The following is a 26,095-nucleotide window of genomic DNA, read 5'->3' on the forward strand; positions in this document are numbered from 1 at the left end:
TTAGAGAGGTTTTGAAAATTGGATTCTGTCCAGGCAAGGGTGAGCAAACCATGTTGTTAGAGGAGCAGCAAGGCAGTCTAGACCAGAAAAGAGAATGATGGTGCCAGTTAACATTCCTTGAGCCCTTCCATATGATGGTGCTGTGTGTGAGGAAAGTACTGTTACCATTTCCATGTTACACACAAAGAAACCACGATGCAGAGAGACCAGGAGACTTGCCAAAATCACACATGCAGGCTCGTGACTAGCCAGTGTGAACAGTCAGGCCAAAACTGAAACCCTGTTCTGCATGATTCCAGGACCTGTGCTCCTAATCAGGCTAGCATGCTGTGCTTCTCCCACATGCTTGTGGTAGCAGGATTATGAAACCTTCCTCAGATATGCATCTGAGCTGCCTTAGAAGGTAGAATCAGGGCCAGTAGGTGAAAAATGGCACAAATGTCCTGAGAGGGAGTGAGCCCTCCACCATTAGAGGAACTCAAACGGAGGTCAGAAAACTACTTGACAGGAATGCTCTAGAAGGCATTGACTCTTGGAAAAAATGACCTTGAAAGTTTCTTCTACCCTAGGTATCTCATGTATGCTTCCTTCACAGACTGAAAAAAAAAAAAAAAAAGTAGGAGTTTGTTTTTTTTTCTAACTTGCTTCTGTTTTATCTCTCCCTCCCCCAACACTGAAATGTAGGTTCAAGAGCACAGGAGGAAACTGTACCTTTTAAAAAAAATTTTAAGTTTACCATTTTATGTCTAGTGCCTAGCACCTGTACTTGATAATTTACAGTACATAGTATGAATTCAGTAACTAAGTATTGAAAGATCAAAGAGAGAGACTCCAGCCAACAAATACATACCCAGGACCATGTTAAAATCATTAGTATTTTCTGCATATATCATAGGTTGGAGAATGGTTTCAACTCTTGCCAACCATGCCATTCTCAGTGATGATAGAGCTGACGCTGCCACCCCCCCCCCCACTTCTTGCTAGGTGGCAGTTATGCAAGTAGAACTGACTGCTCTCCAGCCTCAGCTCATCCATACCTCCGAGGAGACCGCCAAGATGATGGTGAAAATTGAAGAGGAGACAAAAGAGGCTGATGCCAAGAAACTTCTGGTGCAGGCGGATGAAAAAGAAGCCAACGCGGCTGCTGCCATTGCTCAAGGAATCAAGGTATAAAAAGCCAAAGAGGAAAGGGAGGGAACCAGCATTTTCTGGGTTCATCCATGATCTCACAAGAGCCTAACAAAGTCCTGCACAGTGTATGTGGTCGGACCCATCCTGCAGGGAAAAGTGGGGTCTGAAGAAGACAACTGACTTTCATACATCACACAGCTAGTAAATGGTGAAGCAAGTCTTTGTGACACCTGGCTCTCTCCAGGAAGCATTACTGTTTTCGGAATATTCTCCATCTCACTCAGAGTCAAGACCTACAAGACCCAACATGATCTAACCTCATCTCATTACCTTCCCTTCATTCACTCTGCTCTGGCCACTCTGGCGTCCTAACTATTCCTCGGATAAGTGCAAAGACACACTCCCACCCCAGGGCCCTTGCACTGGATGTCCCCCTGCCTGTCTCCTCCACCTCCATCATCTTTTGCTCAGATGTGCCTGGTATGTTACAGGGGTGGAATAAATCATTGTCAAATAACAGAATGTTGAACCTAGAAGATGCCACTTGAAGGTGATTCTTGTATCAAAGAATAGCCCTGGGCAGGGCTTCACCTACATTCTGATATTAGAAGAAAATCTGATTAACATTCATGTGATGCTATATATTTCTCAGCCCTTTCAATTGCACAATGCCATTTGAGTGTCACAACTGCCTTGGACTTGGGAATGACAGGTATCAGTATCTGAGAGTTAATGACATTGAAGTTCAGTGGTGAAGTGATTTCTCAGAGTTGCACAGCTAGTTAGTGGGTTTAGCGCTGTTGGCACTTAGCTCAAGATAATTGTCCCTATTCAGAATTAGAAAATCCTTTTGACCATTCTTCGTAAAAGAGCTTGAATAGGAAGTAGCTTATGTCTGGATTCTAGGTTAAATACATCATGGGGCACCTTCTTGAAAAGGACAGGTGTTATAGACTGGCTTTTCTCCAGTGAGTCCTGAGACCTGGCCTCTCATAGGTTCCTTTAGATCCAATCCCTGATCTCAGAGTCACACAGTGAAGGCCCTGGGTGAGAGAGGTGTGCTCATTCATGTCCCAGTGGCATAGACAAGAGGCCACTGGAACCATAGAAGATGGTGACCACCAGGAACCATAATCCAGCAGGTGTTTTGCCATTCTGTGACAAGATGATAGTAATAGCTACTACTCTTAAGCACCACGGTGGTTTCTTGTAGTCCTTCATTTAACAAATACTTACTGAACACTTGCTGTGTGCTAGTGCCTTTCCAGGCAGTGGGGGGTGAAGAGTGAACAAGACAGACAAAATCCCTTCCCTCATGGAGACTGTATTCTCTCATACTTGATATACCATTGCCTTTTATCATTGCAGCAGCCCTGCAAGGCAAATGATACCATTCCCAGCTTACATATAAGGAAATTATGGTACTGGAACTTAAATGATTTGTCCAAGGTCATGTGGCTACCAAGTGACTGAATTTGGGAGTGTATATTTACCCTGTGACACACACAGTATTTTTTTTAAGTCTGAAGCAATCTTCAACTTTTAAAAATTAGGAGATTTCAAGTAAAAATTGTGAATGTTCAGTTTTTCTTGGGGAAAAAAATCAAGCATTCTGGCAACATTGGACCTGAATTTCTGGGTTACACCCATCAGCAGTATTGAATAGATGATGCCCCATGTGTCTTCCAGTTCCCCAAAGCCCCACCCAGCCCACTTCCCACAGTCACATCATGGGCCTGGCCCCTGTAGGCACAGGAATTTGCAGTTCCTCCATGGTTTAATATCATAATTGGGCACATCAGGCTCAGTATTTTTTCTGTCCCTTTTCTAACCTCAGTTTTCTTGCCTATTAAGTGAGGATGCTAAGAGAAAAACAGGTAAATTTTGTAGCACATGTCCAGCACACAGAGTTTAGTGGTGCATATTCTCCAAAACTGTTCTTTACCTTGTACCAAGTGGATTTACCTATTTTTTTTTTAATTTTTTTTTCAACGTTTATTTATTTTTTTGGGGACAGAGAGAGACAGAGCATGAACGGGGGAGGGGCAGAGAGAGAGGGAGACACAGAATCGGAAACAGGCTCCAGGCTCTGAGCCATCAGCCCAGAGCCCGACGCGGGGCTCGACCTCCCGGACCGCGAAATCGTGACCTGGCTGAAGTCGGACGCTTAACCGACTGTGCCACCCAGGTGCCCCATGGATTTACCTATTTAATAAAGGACAGCCTCTTTCCAAATATGGGTACCATCACTGGATTCTACTCCACAATGTCAGGGGAAAACAGGGACTTGCTGGAGCAGGAGGGAGGGAGGTGACATGGAGACGGCCCACCACACCCATTCCTGGGCAGTAAACTGCTACTTTGGGTTTCAGTGTCAAGGGTAAAGTCTGATGTTTTGTCATGTCATCCCTGAGTGTCGGAAATGACACCCTGGAGGTGAGTCAGGAGGTGTACCCAGGAAGGAGGAAGATGCTGTGCTTGCTCTGAGTTTTCCTGAGGACCAGAACCCCTCCTTGAACTTCTCAGAGCTACAGTCCCTCTCTATACAAGGATTATAATTTCCTCCTATCTCCTCCCACCCCTAGAAAGGAGGTAACCTGGGAAAGCCCCCAGTGTGGTGGCCCCTGCAGCAGAGAGGCTCAGCCATGCAAGTGGAATCTATCCAGGGACAGTGAGGAGACTGGCAGAGAAAGAGGCCCAAATACTTGCTTCCCAAGAACAATAGTTCACTTACAGCAGTCATTTCTTTTAAGTGAATGAATCATTTCTTTTCCCCCTAATGAGGATAATAACTGATTCCAGAATTGCTGCAGAGTTGATTGTGTTTCTTGAGAGTGTACCGTGCTTTATACCTTTCAAAGGGCCCTGCTGCTCCTTGAATTGCTAAGCAACTGGGGTCATTTTTAATCAATGTTTTTTATCATAGAAACAAATGATGTAACAGTAATAACACGTATGAAAGATTATTTAAGAACTCAGCTTTAACATCTTTTTGATTTCCCAAGTTTCCTTCTAGCCCCTGTCTATACACATGGATAGTTTTATATTATTGCAGTCATAACATAATTGCAATTTGCATCATGCTTATTTATTTCCTTAACATCCTATCACACCTGTTTTTTCAAAATGTCATATAATCATTTCAGTGACCATTTTAAGTAAGTTCTCTCATCAAGTAGCCATTCCCCCATTGGACACCAAAGTCTGTTCCTTCCTGCCATGGTTTCGGTTTCGAGAGTGTAAGCTGGAGTCTCTCAACAGAGCTGTGTGTCAGAATCACCTCTGGAGTTTTAAAAAGGCGGTGCCGAGGCCTCGCCCAGATTGAATGAATCAGAATCTCGGGGCGTGGGGCCTGACCCTGAGGATGGCCTTAAATGTTCTTCAGTGACTCTGAGGCGGAACCAGCGTTGAGAATCACTGTACACACAGTCTTATAATTAGAGCCTTTTTGCATCACTTGACAAACAAGCTTGCTGGTACCCAGGCCTTGCTCTTTAGGAAAGGGAGCAGAGCTCCTGGGCCACTGGAGGACAAGAAGCATGTGCGGGCCACTGGTTGTCTGGCACATGATAAGAAAGGAACATGAACTATTGGTGGCACCTGTGGGAACCTGGGATTATTGAAATTCCACCAAGAATCCAAAGCTGTGGCTGAGCCAACACCTTTGTTCTCCTCTGCCACCAACTTTATCTGAAGCTGACCATGAGAAACAGCAGGCTTTGGTTTCAGTTCTTTTCCTCTTGCATTGCACTCTGGCACTTATCCTAGGACTGAAGAGGGAGCAAACTGAGTTACCCCTGGGACTGGGCCATTTTTGCCATCTGAAGCGGAGCATTTCATTTTGATATTGGGAACATCTGACGTGGTTCATGGAGGGCATGGGTGTTGTTTTAGTGTAATAAAGCCAAACAAAGCATTGATGCAAGTTTATTTAAAAATCAGAAAACCTAAAATAAAGAATCCATGATATACACACAAGAAGATACATACAAGTGCATGCAAGAAGGTGATGCCACCTTTATTTTGTTTGCCTACAATACACCTGTGGGATATGGACTTCAACACATGCCGCTTTGCCTGAGAATTGTTGTTCTCTTGTGAAGCTTCATTTCAGCTGTGGCTGTGTGACCATTTGTAGGGCAGGGCAACCAACAGAGTATTCACAGAGTGTGAACCAGGCTCCCAAAGTTGGAGCTTCATGACCGGGGCTAACTCATTTTGCCTACTGAGACCTTGTTTTTATTTTTGTTTATTTGGTAATTGGATTACTAAATACCCTATAAGGTCCCTTCCAGTTCTAAAATCTTACAATGCTAAGCTTTCTTTAAAAAAAAATTGAGGGGCGCCTGGGTGGCTCGTTCAGTTAAGCGTCGGACTTCAGCTCACATCATGATCTCATGGTTTGTGGGTTGGAGCCCTGTATCAGGCTCTGTGCTGACGGCTCAAAAATAAATAAACATTAAAAAAATTTTTTAATTGAGATTTAATTCACATACCATTAATAGCTACCTTTTTAAAATTTATTTTGAAAGATAGAGACAGAGAGGGTGGGGAAGGGCAGAGAGAGAGGGAGAGAGAAAATTCCAAGCAGGCTCTGCACTGTCATCACAGAGCCTGATGTGGGGCCTGAACTCATGAACCATGAAATTATGACTTGAGCTGAAACCAAGAGTTGGATGCTTAACTGACTAAGCCACCCAGGTGCCCTCCACCTTTTTAAGTTATGCAATTCAGAGGTGTTTAGTACAGTCACAGAGGTATACACTTATCACCATTAATTCTAGAACATTTTTGTCACCCCACAAGAAACCTAAACCCGTTAGCAGTCACTCGTCATTCCTCTCTCTCCCCCAGCCCTTGACAACCACTAACTCACTTTCTGCCTCTATGGATTTTCCTTTTCTGCACATTTCATGTAAATGGAGCCATATAGCAGGTGGCATTTTGTGTCTGGTTTCTTTCACTTAGCATGTTTTCCATGTTGTCACATGAATCAATACTTCATTCCTTTTTATGACTGAATAATATTTCATTGGATTAATCTCCGTTCCCATTCTTCATCCTTAAACTATTGCCTTAAACTCCACCCTATCCCCAAGCTTCACCTTATCCCTGACTCTACTCCTGCCTCATCTCTGAGCTACAGTACATTCCGGACCTCACCCCATCCCTGACCCTCCCCCACCCCTCCTGCCTATTTTTCCCCCAAGCTTGCCCTAATCCCCTTCCCAGCTGTCACTCAACCCCTGGGCCTCATCCTTTACTCCATTTCTCAACCCATCCTTGATCAGTGGGTGTGAAGTTACCCACTGCATATATCTCTTGGGAACTTGTTTAGAATCCAAAGCTTAATTTTTTTTTTTTTAGACCACAAATCAGGTGAATTCTCAAATGTCCAAGGTATCAAAACCACAGCCCTGAAAAGCCATGGATGCCTGCCTGCTGCCACTCAGTAGTTAGAGCCACCCTCCTGTGCAGAACTCCAGGAGGGGGCACCATCCTGGAAGGACATGGAGGGGCAGGAAGAGCCTCTTCCAGCTTCCTCCAAGAGGTGAGCGCCTGGTGTGCCAGGCACTCATCCTTCTCTGTCCCTGTGCTGCCCACAGAATGAATGTGAGGGGGACCTGGCAGAGGCCATGCCGGCACTGGAGGCTGCACTTGCTGCCCTGGATACCCTGAACCCAGCAGACATCTCACTGGTGAAGTCCATGCAGAACCCGCCCGGCCCTGTCAAGCTGGTCATGGAGAGCATCTGCGTCATGAAAGGGCTAAAGCCAGAGAGGAAGCCGGACTCCAGTGGCAGCGGTAAACCCCTTCAGCTCCCATCCCTCCCAGCAGCCTTCACAGGCTGTTTTCCCTGGCAGGAGGGGTACCACGCCCCCACCCACCGCCCCAGGCCTGCAAGCAGGGTCTGGAGTCCCAGAAGAGATCAGAAAGGTGCCAGGAGGTGCATACTCATCCACACAGCTCTCTCCTTTCTCACTTCTCTCAATCAGTAGGGAAAAGGCAGGCGTCTTTAGGCAAAGCTGAGCTTAGTCAAGGCCCCTGACTGAAAATCATTACAAAAATGAAGGCTGCAGAGACAAAAGGCTGACACAGAGTAGTGTGTGGTTGTGAGGGTGAGAAACAGAAAGAGCTAGAGAAAGAGAGAAACTGAGAGAAAACCAGAGAAGGAAACGCAGAGAATGAGACCGAGATACAGGGAGATGGAAAGAGATAGGCACCTGGACTCACACGCACATGCTCAGGCATGCATATGTGCACAAAGAGATAATGAACTGGGCGAGATGTGAGGAGGGAGGAAGGCAGAGGGAACAGAAGAAGAGCTAGAAACAGTTAAAGGCAGAGAGAAAGGGGCAAAGGGAAGAAGACAAGGAATCAGAGACTTGGGCATAAGGGAGGAAAGAAAGCTCCTCATATAATTAAACCTAGAAGCATTAGTAGGTGAGTATTTGTCCTCCTTAAAATCCAAATTACATGTAGAACTTTGTATTATTAATAACAGTGGTGTCTTAGAGCTAAACAAGGACTTTAAGAACCCATCTCAGTAATTTCTCTGCCTTTTGAATCCTCCTGTCCTGGGAACAGCCCTGATCTTCCTCCATTCCTTCTGAAAGGTTCTAAATCCCTGATCCCTCGTTCAGGAGCCTCTGGCTTCTGCTTCCCACTGACTAACATTTCTTCTTCCCTGATTGGTGGCAGGCCAAAAACCACATGAAGAAGATAGAGGTGATCAGGAATGGACAGGCAGGAAGTGGACTTCACAGGAGAATCCCTTAGGGAAACAGCTGAGGTGTAATAAGTTGACTGAGTAAGAATGAGCTAGTCCAGCACCTCTCCACCCTGTCTGCACCCTAGAACCACCTAGGGAGTGTAAAGAATGCTGAAGCCCGTTCCTAGAGATTCTTACTCCACTGGTCTTGGGTACAGACTGAGCTGTGTGTGTGTGTGTGTGTGTGTGTGTGTGTGTGTGTGTGTGTGTGTATTCAGCTTCCAGGTGATCTAAGGTGCAGCCAGGGTGGAGAACTGCCAAGATAACGCAAAGTATGGCCAAAGTCACGAAAGTTCATTCTCTTCTTGGATCACTTGATCAGCACAGAACCCACCATTCTCCTTTCTTTTTTTTTTTAAATTGAAGTCAATTGTGTGTATTATTCATTTATCCCACACAACTTTAGCCAGAACATTAAGACGGAGCATAAGACCATTTAATTCATTTTGGGTACCTTGAATTTAAATGAACCAGATCATTTTCCTGAATGCAGACAAAAACTTTCATGAGAAATACTTGTTTGGTTACTGTGCTTGCATTAGAAACAGGACACATCTGACCTATTGTACTTAATATGATTTCTCAAGTATAACTTTTTTTGATTAACCTGAGGTTGGCAGGTGTTTACAATGCTGTGAGCCAAAAGGGCTTCTAACTCATTTCCAGCATGTCAACAAAAGGGATGCAGCCCCAGGTGGGATCAAGACTCGCTCAGTCATTGGCAGGATGGGTGCTGAGGAGAATAAGGGCCCTGCTTTGTTTCTGGACAGGGCAAGGATGGCCTTTTCTATAGTTACATGCTGCTTCCCCACCCTTGCTCTTTCTCTTGAGACTCACTCACAGGGACTGATTGGGTACCATCTAGCCCACCTCCCAGTCTTCAAAAGGAGTATTCAGAGGCACCTGGGTGGTTCAGTCAGTTAAGCATCTGACTTCAGCTTAGGTCATGGCCTTATGGTTTGTGAGTCTGAGCCCCACATTGGGAGCCCCACAGCATGGAGCCCGTTTCAGATCCTCTGTCTCCCTCTTTCTGCCCCTCCCCCACTCTGTCACTCTCTGTCTTTCAAAAATAAATAAAACATTAAAATTACAGGTTGGATAAATGATGTAAAGGGAATCGACATTCCAGCAGCTGAGATGAAAGAAAATGCTGGGGGAGGGATAGAGTAGCCCAGTGTAGTGATAGAAATCTGGGGAAAGCTCTCAGCAGAAGTAACTTTAAAAAAAATTGTTTTTAATGTTTATTTTTGAGGGAGAGAGAGACAGAGTGCAAACAGGGGAGGGGCAGAGAGAGAGGGAGACACAGAATCCGAAGTAGGCTCTATGCTCTGAGCTGTCAGCACAGAGCCTGATGCGAGTCTCGAACTCATGAAACGTGAGATATGGCCTTAGCAGAAGTCTGACATTTAACCCATTGAGCCACCCAGGTGCCCCTCAGCGGAGGTGACAATTGAACTGAAGTCTGGTTGAGAGCCAGCAGATGCTATTTACAGTCTAGGTCAAGGGCTTATGGTAGGGAAGCACTTAAGATCTTTGAGGAGTTGAAGAAGGTTCTGCCTGACTAAAGTCCAAGGAGCAAGGCCTCAAAGATGAGGTAGATGAGTTCAGTGGGCCTCCTGGACCATGGTAAGAAACTTAGATTTTTCTTTTTTTTTTTTAATTTAGATTTTATATTTTTAGAGCAATTTTAAGGTCACAGCAAAATTGAGAGAAGGGTACAGAGATTTCTCATATACCCCTAACCCACACACATGCATAGCATCCCCTGTTGTTGTAACAGAGTGGTACATTTGTTAAAATTGATGAACCTATTTTGACACATCATTAACACCCTGAGTCCATAGTTTATATTAGAGTTCACACTTGGTATTGTACATTTTATGGATTTGGACAAATATATAATGACATATATCCATCATTATGGTTATTAAACAGAGTATTTTCCTGCACTAAAAATGTTTGGTAGGACCTTGGATTTTTTTCCCCAAATATGAGTAGCCATTGCAAATCTTGAAGTCTCAGCCAGAATGTCTTTTTTTTTTTTTAATTTTTTTTTCAATGTTTGTTTATTTTTGGGACAGAGAGAGACAGAGCATGAGCGGGGGAGGGGCAGAGAGAGAGGGAGACACAGAATCGGAAACAGGCTCCAGGCTCTGAGCCATCAGCCCAGAGCCCGACGCGGGGCTTGAACTCACGGACCGCAAGATCGTGACCTGGCTGAAGTCGGACGCTTAACTGACTGCGCCACCCAGGCGCCCCTCAGCCAGAATGTCTTAATAATAGTCCAATATCCATTTCTTGTTCCAAATAGGTAAAATGATAGAGGATTACTGGGGAGTTTCAAGAAAGATTCTTGGAGATCTGAAATTCTTGGAGAGTCTTAAGACATATGACAAAGACAACATCCCTCCAACGATCATGAAGCGGATCCGGGAAAGGTTCATCGATCACCCAGATTTCCAGCCAGCTGTCATTAAAAATGTGTCATCTGCCTGCGAAGGTCTGTGCAAGTGGGTGAGGGCCATGGAGGTGTATGATCGCGTGGCCAAAGTGGTGGCTCCCAAACGGGAGCGGCTGAGAGAGGCCGAGGGGAAGCTGGACACACAGATGCAGAAACTGAACCAGAAGCGAGCAGAACTGAAGCTGGTGGAAGACCGCCTCCAGGCCCTGAATCTTGACTTTGAGGAGATGAACACCAAGAAAAGGACCTTGGAGGAAAACATTGAGATCTGCTCCCAGAAACTGATCAGAGCAGAAAAGCTGATCAGTGGTCTTGGGGGAGAGAAGGACAGATGGACAGAAGCCACCCGGCAGCTGGGGATCCGTTATACCAATCTAACAGGGGATGTGCTATTGTCCTCAGGGACTGTGGCTTACCTGGGGGCCTTTACAGTGGATTATCGGGCAAGGTGTCAGAAGCAGTGGTTGGCCCAGTGTAAGGACAAGGTCATCCCTGGCTCTAGTGACTTCAGTCTCAGCAACACATTAGGAGATCCTGTAAAAATCCGGGCCTGGCAGATTGCTGGGCTGCCCATTGACTCCTTCTCCATTGACAATGGCATCATTGTGTCCAATTCCAGACGCTGGGCCTTAATGATTGACCCTCAGGGGCAGGCCAATAAGTGGATCAAGAATATGGAGAAAGCAAATAAGCTCTCCGTCATCAAATTCTCAGATGCCAGCTATGTGAGGACGTTGGAAAACGCCCTGCAGTTTGGCACCCCTGTCCTGCTAGAAAATGTTGGAGAGGAGCTGGATGCATTTATTGAACCCATCTTGCTCAAGTCCACATTTAAGCAGCAAGGGGTTGAGTACATGAGGCTGGGTGAAAACATCATTGAATACTCCAGGGATTTTAAGTTATATATCACAACCCATTTGAGGAACCCACATTACCTCCCTGAAGTCGCTGTGAAAGTCTGCCTGCTCAACTTCATGATCACACCCTTAGGTCTCCAGGATCAGCTCCTTGGCATTGTGGCCGCCAAGGAGAAGCCAGAACTGGAAGAGAAGAAGAACGAGTTGATTGTGGAAAGCGCCAAGAACAAGAAACAGCTAAAAGAAATTGAAGATAAGATCTTGGAAGTCCTCTCCCTGTCTGAGGGCAACATCCTCGAGGATGAGACTGCCATCAAAGTTTTGTCCTCCTCCAAAATGCTGTCTGAGGAGATATCTGAGAAACAGAAAATTGCTTCAGTGACAGAAACACAGATCGATCAGACTCGGATGGGCTACAAGCCAGTGGCTGTCCATTCTGCCACCATCTTCTTCTGTATCTCTGACCTGGCCCACATCGAGCCAATGTACCAGTACTCCCTGACATGGTTCATAAACCTCTATGTGCATTCCCTGGCTCATAGCAATAAAAGTGAAGAACTGGACCGTCGCATTGAGTACATCATCGAACATTTTACCCTCAGCATCTACAACAATGTCTGCCGCTCTCTGTTTGAGAAGGACAAGCTACTTTTCTCTCTCCTCCTCACCATCGGCATCATGAAAGAGAAAAAGCAAATTAATGAGGAGGTTTGGTATTTCCTTCTAACTGGAGGTGTCGCCCTGGACAACCCCTTCCCCAACCCAGTTCCTGAATGGCTGTCCGAGAAGGCGTGGGCGGAAGTGGTTCGTGCCTCGGCATTGCCCAAACTGAAAGGCCTGATGGAACATTTAGAACAAAATGCTGATGAGTGGAAGCTTATCTATGACTCCACCTGGCCCCATGAGGAGACATTCCCTGGATCTTGGAAGTTCCTTCAGGGATTGGAGAGGATGGTAATCCTACGATGTTTGCGGCCTGACAAAATGGTTCCAGCCATTCGGGAGTTCATCGCTGAGCACATGGGCAGTGTATACATTGAAGCCCCTACCTTTGATCTCCAGGAGTCCTACAATGATTCCAGTTGTTGTGCACCGTTGATTTTTGTGTTGTCTCCAGGTGCGGACCCAATGGCAGGTAAGGGCAGAATGTTGTGTGAAGAACATAAATACCCCAGGATGCATGAATGGATGACAACAGCGTGTCCCTTCCAGCAAGAATCTCAAACTCAGATGCTTTGAAATGTGAACAGTTAACAGGTGAAGGTGAGGGTGAGGCCACTGAATATTTCTTTTCCCACCTAAAGAAAGCCCTCTTCAGCCCCGAAGCACCATGCCATTCTGATAATGTGAGCCCAGGAAGGCTAGGTCACCTGATTTTTCAAGAGAAATCAGAAATGCAGAAATCACCCATTTTTACAGCCTGATAACTCATTCAAATTCTTTCCTAAAAATTGTGAGGGCCAGACCAGGACTAGATTTAGCCTACTGGGTGGTAGTTTATCATCTTCATCCTAAACCATTTTCTAATACTATTGCCTCTCTAAATTAGGCTTTTCTCTTTTCTTTTAATTTTTAAATTAAAGGTTTTTTTTAAATGTTGGTTTATTTTGAGAGAGAGGGGGCATCTGGGTGGCTCAGTCAGATAAGCATCCGACTTTGGCTCAGGTCATAGTCTCATGGTTCAGGAGTTCAAGCCCCATGCCAGGCTCTGTGCTGACAGCTCAGAGCCTGGAGCCTGCTTCAGATTCTGTCTCTCCCTGTCTTTCTGCCCCTCCCCACTTGGTGTTCTGTCTCTCTGTCTCTCAAAAAGATAGATAAACATTTTAAAAAGAAGAAACATAGAAAGTGAGAGAGTGTGTGCCTATGCATGTGTGTGAGTTGAGGGGCAGAGAGAGAGAGGGAGAGAGAGAATGCTAAGCAGGTTCTGCACTGACAGTGTGGAGCCCAAAGTGGGGCTCAAACTTATGAACTGTGAGATCATGACTGAACAGAAATCAAGAGTCAGATGCTCAACCACCTGAACCACCCAGGTGCCCCCAATTAAAGTGTAATGACTAATACTGTGTATAACTGTATATAGTAAAAAAAAAAAAAAAATCAATGTAGAAAAGTATAGGACTGTGGCTCCACCAGGGCCATTTTGCCCCCTCAAGGGACATTTGGCAAAGTGGTGAAACGTTTTTTGTCACAAGTAGGGGGTGCTACTAGCATCCAGTAGATTGAGCCCAAGGATGCTACTAAATAAACATCCTGCAGTGCACAGGACAGTCCCCCACAACAAAGGATTATTTGGCCCAAAATGTCAGTAGTGCTGAGGTTGAGAAACCCTGGTGCAGAGTGAAAGGTATATCTTCCTCCTAACCCTTCCAGAAGTAACCATTATTACTGGTTTGTGTATCTTTCCAGAAATCAATTATTGCATATTAACAGGTATGAGTTATTGACAGAAATAGATTTGTTTTCTGTTCCGCTGGATCTCAAAGCTTTCATTTTCTCTGTGGCTGAATGAAGAAAAGTACCAGAAATGCAAATGACAAGGTTGCCATTCTTTTGTAACCCCTGAGGTGTTTGACACTTATCCTGACCTGGATGGAAAGCTGGCAGCTGTGCACCAGGGAGGAAGTCGGAGGAGGGAGCTGAAACGAACTAGTACCCTTTCCACGCTCCCATACCACAGTGTTATTGTCAAAGATAAATTCATGGTCCCTTTCTAGTAGCTTTATTTTAACCCCTATGTCCTTTATGTGGCAGATTTAAATTAGAGCAATGAGGGTAAACCAGGAAAGGTAAAGAGAAATGGAGGAAAGGTCATACTATGGTCTGTAAAATGATGATGTGCTGGCAAAGGATGGGCCAGTTGTGTCCAGTGGCATATGTTGCATATTCCTGTCTGTCTGTGCTAGAGGCCTGATCAGATTTAACTTGGATAACTTCCCAGGAGACCTCACGGGTACTGTGTCCCTTGTAGTGCCTCACACCAGGAAGCATATACTATCTGATTGTCTTTCCCTTTCTGATTAAGTTTTATCAGTGGACTCAGGCACTGTCATTGTGATCCACCTTCCCATTCTGCTTCCCTTGTAAAGTTTCCCATCGGCCTCACAGCTAATGTGATGGTTCTCAATCTTGGCTGCACAATGGAATCACCTAGTTTGAGGGGCAGGGGGCAGACTAAGAAAAACCTCCATGTGCACGCCACACCCTCAACCAATTAAATTAAAATCTTTGTCAATGAGGCCCAGGCATTGTGTTTTAGAATCTTTTCAGGTAGGGGCGCCTGGGTGGCTCAGTTGGTTAAGTGTCCAACTTTGGCTCAGATTATGATCTCATGATTCTTGGGTTTGAGCCCAGCGTCAGGGTCTGTACTGATAGTTCAGAGCCTGGAGCCTGCTTCAGATTCTGTGTCTCCCTTTCTCTCTGCCCTTCCCCTGCTTACATGCTCTCTCTTGCTCTCTCTCTCTCTCTCTCTCTGTCTCAAAAATAAACAATCATTAAAAAAAGAAAAAAGAAGTCTTTCAGATAATTCCAGTATGTTTTGGAAACAACTGACCTGATGATTTTAGTGGTCTTAAAAAAATCAATCCCCAGATCCATTATTTCATTAGGGGCTACAAAATGGTATTTTAATTCTGTCAACTATGTTTGCATTTATTCGCTGGAACTCCTCTATGAAGAAAAATTTCCTTGGTCAACTCTTTGGTTTACTCTGACTATAGCTCAAAAAGGACCAGCAGAATAGACACTTGGTTCATTCTCTTGATTTCTCAAACTTCATATTAATAAATTAGTGCCCTGGCATCCTGTGAAGTTACTTAAGCAATAAGATTTTCTTTGTGCCATTGTGAATGCATAGATTTTAACATAGTGGGTGTTTCAAACATGGTGGTGTTTTATTATTTACTATTCTTTTTGGTTTTCAAATCATTCAGTCTCTAGCCTGTAGGGGCCCCTTCATGCCTAGTAGTTTTCACATAACCCCGGTGGTTTTATATAGCATCCTTGCCGTATAGAATTAGCATGTATTCTGGGCTCATCTTGTACAGACATTTCTCTAAGGAACTCCAGTTCTTTCAAAACAGGCCACAGGATTTGGAAACCACAATATGAGTACTACTGGATGGATCATTGATTGCAGACCTTACTGCTCACTAATTCTTTCTGGCTGTCTCTACCCTGTGCTTTTAATCAGTACTTTGAGTTTTTATCTGCAGTGACAGTGCTTTCCATTTCTAGAAGTTTTATTTGTTTTATTCCAAATCCATGTATTTCTTTTCTCGTAGGACTGTGAATTTTATTATGCTTTGTGGTCCTCCTTTATTGATTTTTAGATGTATTTCGTTCATGGTCTTTTTCATTTAAAATTTTTTTTTTCAACATTTATTTATTTTTGGGACAGAGAGAGACAGAGCATGAACGGGGGAGGGGCAGAGAGAGAGGGAGACACAGAATCGGAAACAGGCTCCAGGCTCTGAGCCATCAGCCCAGAGCCCGACACGGGGCTCGAACTCATGGACCGTGAGATCGTGACCTGGCTGAAGTCGGACGCTTAACCGACTGCACCACCCAGGCACCCCGTTCATGGTCTTTTTCAGAAATTATATTAATCTGCTAGGGCTGCTATAAATAAATATCAAAGACTCAGTGGTTTAAATAAGAGAGATTTATTTTCTCTCAATTCTGGAAACTAAACATCCAAAATCAGGGTGTCGGCAGGGTTAATTTCTTCTGAGACCTTGGCTTGTTTGTGGCCAGTTTCTCCCTGTGTCATCTTCTCCCTATGTCTTTATATGGTCTTCTCTCTGTGAGTATGTCATTGTTCCATTCTCCTCCTCTTTTAAGGACACCAGTCCTGTTGGATTAGGACCTGCCCTGTTGACCTCATTTTAACTTAATTACCTCTTTAAAGACCCCATCTCCAAATACAGCCACATTCTGAGGTCCTGGGAATTAGGGCTTCAACATATGGATTTGAAAGAGACATAATTGGGCTCATAACAGAGTTCATATATAATCTGTGGAGTATTAATTCTCCTGATTGTTTTATGTGCTATCCCTTATAGTGATATATTTCCTCATGTAGCTTGTAATTTTTTATTGTGAGTTCACAATAAGCAATTCTGTGTTCTTTTGTGGGAGTCTCCTAATACCTTGGGTTTTAGGAGTGCCCTAACAGAACGACTTTGCATATGCAAACACTGATGCCCCAGGGGGGGTTGCCACTCTAGATCAATTTTTTTTAAGTTTATTTATTTATTTTGAGAGAGACAGAGACAACATGAGCAGGGGTGAGGCAAACAGAGAGGGAAAGAGAAGCCCAAGCAGGCTCCACACTGTCACACGGAGTGCGTGACCTCACAGAGGCGTGTGCAGAGCCTGACATGGGGCTCAAACTCACGAAACCATGAGATCATGACCTGAGCCAAAATGGACAGTCGGGTGCTTAACCAACTAAGCCACCCAGGTGCCCCCATTCTATATCAATTTTATGGGAAATTTCTCAGTTGGGGAATCCCACCCACAGGTACTATAAACCCACACCCTTCATCCACATGTGGCAAAGGCTTAGTGTTTTGTGTTCTCAGCAGAGAGTTATTTTTTCCACCAATGAGCTTCTGCATTGCTTCTAGACCAGTAGCCAGATTTCTGGCCACCTTAACGTAAAGGTGCAGCGCTTTGAAGGTCCCAACTGTCTACAAAAGTCTCGGTTCTAGCCCCCCATTTCTTATGAGTGCAAAAGTTATGTGTCCACAATCACCCAACATCCAGATTGGTTAAATAAAGTATGGTATATTCCAATCGTGAAATGCTATGTAACCATGAAAAAGAATAAGACTTTTCTGTATGTACAGGCATAACTTGTTTTATTGTGCTCTACCTTACTGCACTTTGCAGATCCGGTTTTTTGTTTGTTTGTTTGTTTTGCACATTGAAGGTTTGTGGCAACCCTGCATCAAGCAACCTATCAGTTCCACTTTTCTTATTTTTTTAAGAGAACAAATCTACACATTTATGTATGTATGTATGTATGTATGTATGTATTTTTTTAATGACAGAATGTCTAACTAAGGAGAGTTTTTTTTAAGGAATGTTTATTTTTGAGAGTGAGAAAGCACATGTGTGCACACTAGCAGGGGAGGGACAGAGAGAGAGGGAGACAGAGGATCTGAAGCAGGCTCAGCACTGACAGCAGAGAGTCTGATGTGGGGCTTGAACTCACGAACTGAGAGATCATGACCTGAGCCGAAGTCGAATATTTGAGCAACCCGGGTACCTCTCAGTTAAGTTTAAATCCTTAAGGAGTACAGCATCACACAGATTTTTGTGGTCAGTGGCCTTAGCAGGAAGGTTGCTTTGAAACTTGGCACAAAACATGGCACTGTTTCCATGAGCATGAATTACTTTTCCCCAGAGTATTCTGGTTTTCTTCAGTTTGCCACCAGGAATTACTGTGTTGTTCTTTGCTTTGTACACATAAGCACATCTCTTGCGTAGATAGAATTCAGTTTCATGTTGAGCATAAACACCTTCAATTTTAAGAAGTGCCGTGTGCTCCCTCTGGTTCCAAAGAAAATTGGCCTTGGACCACAGCCTTCCAGACATATTTGTCGTTTTAGGAGTCCTGTTTCCAGCAGGCCGCCACAGGCTCCAAGATGACAGGAAGAGTATTGGTGCCATTTTTCCAACAACATTTGCTCACTTCATGTCTCTGGGTCACATTTTGGTAATTCTTGGCAATATTTCAAACTTTTCCATTGTTTTTCATGGTGATCTGTGATCAGTGATTATAACTTACTGAAAGCTCAGATGATAGCATTTTTTAGCAATAAAATATTTTTAAATTAAGGTACATACATTGTTTTTTAGACATAATACTACTGCACACTTAATGGGTAATATTGTAGTGTAAACATAACTTTTATATGCACTGGGAGGCCAAAAAAAAATCATTTGCTCGTTTTATTGCATCATTCACTTTATTGCGATGGTTTGGAACCAAACCCGCAATATCTCTGAGCTGTGCCTGTATTGATGTGGAAAACATCTAAGTGAAAGAAGCAAATGTAGTATTCTGCAGTTCACATAATAGTATATATGCATTTATTTAATGCATAAAATATGTTTGGAAGGATTCACAAAAAGCTAGTAACATTGGCTGCCTCAGAGGAAAAGAGAAGAGAAAGAGACTTACTTGAAATTTCACTGTACAAATGCCTATTTTTCTAGTAAAATACATTTGTAACAACCCAGTTTCTAGTTCTTTGGTTGTGTGTTCATCTCTTTAGTTTTGAGTTCCCTCTTCATTTTTGGCACCTGGGAAATTCTGTCAGACTCTATTTTTTTTTTTTTGTTATTGTTTGTATTGTATAATTCAGTTTGTAATTATTTTAAATAAAGAATGCCTGGGGCACCTGGCTGGCTCAGTTCAAAGAGAATGAGGCTCTTCATCTTGGGGTCATGAGTTCAAGCTCCATGCTGGGGGTAGAGATTACTTTAAAAAAAAACTTAGAGGGGCTCCTGCGTGGCTCAGTTGGTTGGTTAAGCATCTGACTTTGGCTCAGGTCATGATCTTGTGGTTTGTGGGCTCAAGCCCCAGGCTGGGCTCTGTGCTGACAGCTCAGAGCCTGGAGCCTGCTTCTGTGTCTCCCTCTCTCTCTGCCCGTCCCCTTCTCATGTTCTCTCTCTCCCTCTCTCTCTCTCTCTCTCTCAAAAATAAATAAACATTTTTTTAAAACTTAAAAAAAAGAATGTCTATGTATTCAGAACAAAAGAGGAATCAATAGTAGCTTCATTCATCCTCTTAAAAGAAGTCTAAAGCTTCCCCATAGAGATGCTTATTTTTGTAATTGACAGAAGCCGGTGAGTTTCTTTCCGAGTCCAGAATTTTGATGTAGCCCTTCTTTCTGCATAGTCCCTGTTAATATGGTCTTAGCTAGCCTGTCCTCTTTCAAAAAAAACCCTTTTCTTCCTGGTCTCAGGCCTGCTGAAGTTTGCTGATGATCTTGGCATGGGAGGCACCAGAACACAAACCATCTCCCTTGGCCAAGGCCAAGGCTCAATTGCTGCCAAAATGATCAACACTGCCATCAAAGATGGGACCTGGGTGGTGTTACAGAACTGCCACCTGGCCACAAGCTGGATGCCTACACTGGAGAAGATCTGTGAGGAGGTGATTGTTCCTGAAAGCACTAACATCAGATTCAGGTGAGGTGCTGCCCCACCACTACCTGTTTCGGGGCTCCAATCTTGAGCTTCAGATGTCATGCTGGTGGCTGGGAGTGCTAAGATGAGCAAACGCAGTTCTCATCTAGCAGAAAACAGACCATGGATGAATGATGTTGATGCCATGCAGTACCTGCTGTACTCGTTTGAATAAGAACCATGGAGCACAGAAAAGGGAAGGGAAAGCTGGGGAGTACCTAGAGGCCTGACAGTTGCCTGGGGTTTTGAAAGATGATAGTTTTGCAGGAAGGACATTCCAGCCGGAAGGGATAGCATCTATAAAAGCAAAGATGCATATGAAGGAAACACTGAGAAGTTATTCTATGAATACGGGGTATATACTATGAGAAGTTGTTGGGGGATATAATAGATGTGTCTGGGAAAGTAGATTAAATGTCAGTAAATCTGATTTTTAAAATTGTCATGGAAGAAATCTCACCTGTAGTGTAGGCACCAATGTCCATGCTGCTCTAACCTGTATTTCTTGGGCTCTGTGGAATTTTAATCAATACTGGAAAGAGCTACCTACTTTTTGTGTGAATTTTAAAGCCTAGCAAAACTGGGCCTCAATTTTTGCGTATACAAAATGATGAGATGAACCAGACAGACTTCAAAGCCCTTTTCAACTCAAATGTTCTCTTATTCCAGGCAAGAGGTCAGCGAACTACAGGCTGTAGTTCAAATACAGCCTGCTACCTGATTTGTATGGCCTATATGCTAAGAAGAGTTTTTACATTTTTAGATGGTTGAAAAAAAATCAAAACAACAATATTTCGTGACACATGAAAATTATATGAAATTCAAATTTCAGTGTCCATAAATAAAGTTTTATTGAAATAGAGCCATGCTCATTCATAGCCTGTCTATTGTGACTGCTTTCACAATATAAGTAGTTCTAACCGAAACCATATGGCTTGCAGAGCCTAAAAATTTACTCTTTGACCGTTTACAGGAAAGGTTTGCCAACTCCTGTTTTAGGCTACAAAGTTTGCTGGTTATTCTTTCTTTCTTTCTTTCTTTCTTTCTTTCTTTCTTTCTTTCTTCCTTCCTTCCTTCCTTCCTTCCTTCCTTCCTTCCTTCCTTTCCTTCTTTCTTTCTTTTTAATGTTTATTTTTGAGAAAGAGAGAGAGAGAGAGAGAGAGAGAGAGAGAGAGAGAGCGCACAAGTGGGGGAGAGGCAGAGAGAGAGGGAGACACAGAATCCAAAGTAGGCTCCGGGCTCTGAGCTATTAGCACAGAGCCCGACCCACGGCTTGAACTCACAAGCCATGAGATCATGACCTGAGCAAAAGTCAGATGCTTAACTCAGGTGCCCCTGGTTATTTTCATTTTAGTCATGTTTGCCTGAAAATAGGAAAGTGTTTGGTGTTTATTTACAAAGCCAGATTAGGCAATGGTTTATTATATACATGTAAGACTCCTATAAAATCCATAGAAGAGTTTAAAGGAATCCAATTAGTTTCAAGAATTCTGTTTGGTTTGGGATGGTGGCTTGATTAAGCACCATCAATGATACAATGAACATTGAACAAAAAATTATTTATGCTGATATTATGGTCTTCTGTAATATGATCCTAACACAAAAGTTATTACCCCAAGTGCCTATAGGAGCCAGGAATAACATATATGAATGAAGAGGACTTGGCCACAGGAGATATTCCAGTTCCCACAGTACAGTGGCAGTCATCATGGGCAGTCAGCGTCAGTGTTGGACATCAACGGAGAGTGGTGGGGACTGCAGTGAACTAGAGGCCCATGCATGACCTTTAGAGAAGAGCAGTGACTACCTAATACCAAGTGACTATTGCCATGCAGGAGTGCAGGCCCCTTGTGTTCAGATTTTCTCATTATTTTAAAGGGAAGATGGGAATCAAGAATTTTAAAAGAAAGTCCCAGTTTTTTTAAAAGTTGGCAGCTACTTCAAACTATGTTGTAGCCTTGTGTTGGTTTGCATGGTATGAGCTAAATATCACCTAACTGCAGCCTGAAGTCGGACCTCAATCTACCTGTTTATGGCCTCTTCCCTTCCCTCCTGGCAACTCCTGGGGTGCCAGGTATCGTACTGACCTAGTAGATTCTCAGGTAGTCTTGCAGGGGAGGAATATGGTGTGGTGTTTAAGATGGCCTTTGGAGTCAAGGAGCCCTGAGTTCACATCCCATTTCAGTTGCTTCTAAGTAGTGTGTCCTTGAAAAATCCAGTTGACCTTTGCATGCCTCCGTTTCCTCCCTGGTATAAGGGAATAGCTAATCCCTTCACATAGGGTGGCTGAGAGGGTCAAGGAAGGGACATATATTAAATTCTTATCATGGGGTTTGGCATCCAGTAGTGCTTAATAAATGGTGGCTATTATTTTTTGTTATCGCTTTTTAATATAACTTACTGCATTGCTCTAAATAGTTAGATCTGTTATTCTTCCAGACTCTGGTTAACCAGCTATCCATCAGAGAAATTTCCAGTCAGCATTCTCCAAAATGGGATCAAAATGACCAATGAGCCCCCCAAAGGGCTGCGGGCCAACCTTTTGCGCTCCTATCTCAATGACCCCATCTCGGACCCCGTGTTTTTCCAAAGCTGTACAAAGGCAGTCATATGGCAGAAGCTGTTGTTCGGGCTATGTTTCTTCCACGCCATTGTTCAAGAAAGGAGAAACTTTGGACCCTTAGGTAAGCGATGACAGTGTACCTGGGCTGCTGGGGTACAGATCACAGACAAATGCAGATATGTGTTCAAGTTTATACTCCGATAAGGTTGCCAGTAAAATGCTGTATAAGTATATTCCATGTAATATTTGGGACATACTTAGACTAAACATGATTTGTTTAAGTGAAATTAAAATTTCACTGACTGTCCTGTATTTTTATTTGATAAATTTGACAACCCTATAATTAGGTCACTATCAATGTCAAGAAAAGAGATGTTGCTCCAAAATTAGAGGTCTCCTAATTATTGAAGTAATATGTTAATGAAAAAATTGTAAGCCCTTCCCTTTGGTGAGTATTTGCCTATCTTAGGTACAATGGCCATTTTCCAGGGAGTTGTCACCAGGTAATTTATGAAATTTTGAGTAGTTCTCTAAACATGTGCATAACAATGAAGGAAGTACAACTGGGACATTTGCCTGTGTTTCTTCTTGAAAAACTAAAAATAAATTTCATTATTAACATATCCTGTCCATGGCCTAACTTACTACTTTATCTTAACTTAATGCTCTTGTTAGAGCAGAACATCCAACTGCTAAATACAGATTCCATATCCACATGGTTTAAAGGTTGGGCTACCTCTGATTTTGTTCAACAGCCTTGAAATGGCCCAAGGCGATGCATTTTCAGCTGTTCTTTTGGCTTAAATATGGAGGCAAACTGTCCTCTTGGCGATTCTCTCTGAGCATCTTCTTCCTTTCCTCCTCCCACCACCCACAGCCCCTGTTAGCTTCCCAGACCACCTGACCATTCCACTGAGGGGTACAGGGATGACACAGCCTGGACTGGACACTCCCACCACATCTGTGTTTCATATACCATATTCTCCCACCACTATTCTCCCACCCATGCCAGATCTCCAAAAATCCATGTAAGAGTTTGGCTTGGAGCCAACAGGCCAGTTGTGTTTTTTTTTGCCAGAACACAAATTTTTTATTTTGCTAAATTTTTATTTGAATGTAAATGTGCAGGAGGAAATTAAATGTCCCTGCTGAGCACACATCCCACTGAACTCTGCTGTCTTACACTGTGCCCACTTCACATATTTATGTCACTTTTCCAGCCCCTCTGGGCATTTATCATTATACCCTTGAAAATACCCTTGATAGTTTCTTCAAGGCTGGCCATCCCATTTTTCCCATGAGCATGAGGAGGGGAATTCTCCAAGCTGATTTAGTTCTGTTGCCTAATCATAAGATATTGCTCTCTAGCTATGCTTTAGTGTTATTTTTGGAACCCTGTGCATTACCACAGTATTCCAGCCAGGGTGAATTATTCTCATTCCACAAATCCCAGCATATTAACATCTACCTTAACAAATGGGGAGATCCATAAGAAAATTGATTTTAGAATGGATGTTTTCTCAGGCAGAATGGCTCCCACATTGGCAGTAAATGTCAGGGCTAATAGTTGGCCTGGTACTTGATATTCATGGGACTGAAAGAGGCTGCTGCTCCACATGATGCTTAACTCTACAGCTCAATGTTTGAGTGGAATTATGAGCTCTTGGCACTGAAGTCTCTAATTCTTCTATGCTTTGTGCAGGCTGGAATATTCCTTATGAATTCAATGAATCTGACCTGCGGATTAGTATGCGGCAGATCCAGATGTTTCTGAACGACTACAAGGAGGTGCCATTTGATGCCCTGACTTACCTGACAGGTATTTCTGGGAGGAAGCTTTGCAGTTATAAATGTCCAGTATCCTACTCCACCCCTCTGCTCTTCTGGTTCCACCTCCATTCATTTACTTACTCAATCATTCTTTCAACAAACATTGAGCTCTTACTAATGCTGGTCACCATGACAGATGTTATAAAAAACGAAGATACGATTCCTACCTTCAAGTGGCTCACAGTCCACAAAGGAAAAAATATATATAAAGAAATAAATGACAGTACAGTCATAAATTCAGCAAGGGAAACATTTATAAAGTCGAAAGGCAATGCAGTGATTAAATCTCAGGGATGGGGTAGGGGGTGATCATGAAATACTTCCTGAAGGCATAAAGGATGGGTTTTGAGGGATGAATAGGAGTTTTACAAGTGGAAGAAGAAAGCAGGGTAGGCAGTGGGAAAAAAGAAGGAGAGCGTTCCTAGCACAGGTATCCTAAAGTGAAAACATCACTTGCTGTTTTATATTAAAGCAGTCTACAGTGACCTTTTATTAGTCACTCAGATATTTACTAGTACGTGATATAGAAGAATGTAAATGGATAGAACTTGGTTGCTTCCCTCATGGAACACATCATGTAGGCCCAGAGATAGGAGATAAAATATAGATGGGTAAAGCGAGTGGAATACCATGGCGGAAGGTCAAAATGAAGCACAGTTGGAAAACCCTGGTGTCTTCAATATTACGGGGGCACCTGGGTGGCTCAGTCAGTTAAGCGTCAGACTTCGGCTCAGGTCATGATCTCGCGGTTTGTGAGTTCGAGCCCCTTGTCGGGCTTTGTGCTAACAGCTCAGAGCCTGGGGCCTGCTTCAGATTCTGTGTCTCCCTTTCTCTCTGCCCCTCCCCCACTCATGCTCTGTCTCTGTCTCAGAAATAAAAACATTAAAAAAAAATTTTTTTTTAAAGATTACATACAAGTTCCTTCCTCAGCTCCATATGTTAAGGAGTTTGTGTGGATCCTTTCCCCGACTGTGTGGCAGATGCTCCATATATACACAATCATCACCTTGAGTCTTCACAGTAACCTTATGAGCTTCATGTTAGTGACCCCATTTTAGAGTCAATGAGACTGAGGCCTTAGAGCAGTGGTTCTCAACAAAGGGCAGTTTTGTCCCCCAGGGGACATTTGGCAATGTCTGGAGACATTTTTGCTTGCCACCACTAAATAGAGATGCTACTGGGTAGAGGCCAGGGATGCTGCTGAACAACCCACAATGCATAGAACAGCCCTCACCACACAGAACTATCCAGTACAACCTGTTAATACTGCTAAGATTGAGAAATCGTACTTCAGAGTGATTAAGTTCGGTTGTAAAAGGTCACATAGACCTTACTTAACGCAGTACGCTGTCCCCTAAAATGAAACCCCAAGTGACATGCACAACATAAGCTCAGTGGATATTAGTTTGGTGAAAGAACTTCTCTAAAGAAGTGAGTCATTTTCCTCTCATTTCAGGTCACACAGAAGCATATGCCAGGGCTGTTCTTCAGAATGGAGAATGAGTGCATACTTGCCCTAGGATAAGGTCTTAGTATGGGACTTCCTGGAGCCCATAAAGCAACCTTCCCTGACCGTGTCAGCCCACTTGGAGGAGACTCACTTCCCACCTAGGCCAGTCAGCATAGGCTAATTAGGCCAGGAGAATCAACAGCCCCCACATCTCAAGGGTGTAAGACATCTAAGGTCCATTTCTCAGCCACTCTACATGTCTGGGGTGAAATGGCAGGGGTCTGTGCTCATTGTGATTATCTATCTACCAGCTGGCAGAAGCTCCACCCACTTTTGATGCCATGTCTCAGCACATACTTGTGTGGTCACTGCCACAGGAATAGCACTGAAGGGCTCATGCCAGGAATTAAATGCACAAGAAGTTGTCTCCCATACCTGGCCCCCGCAAGGGACCCAGAGAAGTGTAACTTGCCTATGTGCCTGGAAGGAAAGAAAAACCAGATGTGGATGATCATTAGAACTCTGTGCTGACACTAACCAAAGAGACGGGTCTTGTTTGAACAATGGTTATCACATTCAGTGGGCCGAAGTCAATGCATTATTCATCTGGTACCCCCAGCCTTGGCAGGGAGAGTAGAGACCTTAGAGGAGACAAAAGCAAGGGGTGCCTGGGTGGCTCAGTCGGTTAAGCTTCTGACTTCATCTCAGGTCATGATCTCACGGTGCATGAGTTCAGGCCCCACATTGTGCTCTTTGCTATCAGCACAGAGCCCACTTTGGCTCCTGTGTCCCCTGTTCCCTCTCTGCCCCACCCCTACTCTCTGCCCCTCCC

General features: G+C 43.8%; 1 protein-coding gene across 6 annotated transcripts in view; it reads left to right on the forward strand.

Annotated features, from left to right (window-relative positions):
- Positions 1–26,095, forward strand: part of DNAH3 (dynein axonemal heavy chain 3) — a 169,477-nt gene that overhangs the window by 133,311 nt on the left and 10,071 nt on the right. For all 6 annotated transcript variants that reach the window (XM_045048191.1, XM_019820825.3, XM_045048190.1 and 3 more), the window contains 6 exons: positions 985–1,167; positions 6,738–6,936; positions 10,215–12,356; positions 19,198–19,423; positions 21,860–22,104; positions 23,686–23,802. In XM_045048191.1, the coding sequence (XP_044904126.1) occupies positions 985–1,167; positions 6,738–6,936; positions 10,215–12,356; positions 19,198–19,423; positions 21,860–22,104; positions 23,686–23,802 (3,112 nt within the window). The remainder of the gene's footprint in view (positions 1–984; positions 1,168–6,737; positions 6,937–10,214; positions 12,357–19,197; positions 19,424–21,859; positions 22,105–23,685; positions 23,803–26,095) is intronic.

The sequence above is a fragment of the Felis catus genome, chromosome E3 (genome assembly GCF_018350175.1).
Source record: "Felis catus isolate Fca126 chromosome E3, F.catus_Fca126_mat1.0, whole genome shotgun sequence".
NCBI lineage: Eukaryota > Metazoa > Chordata > Mammalia > Carnivora > Felidae > Felis > Felis catus.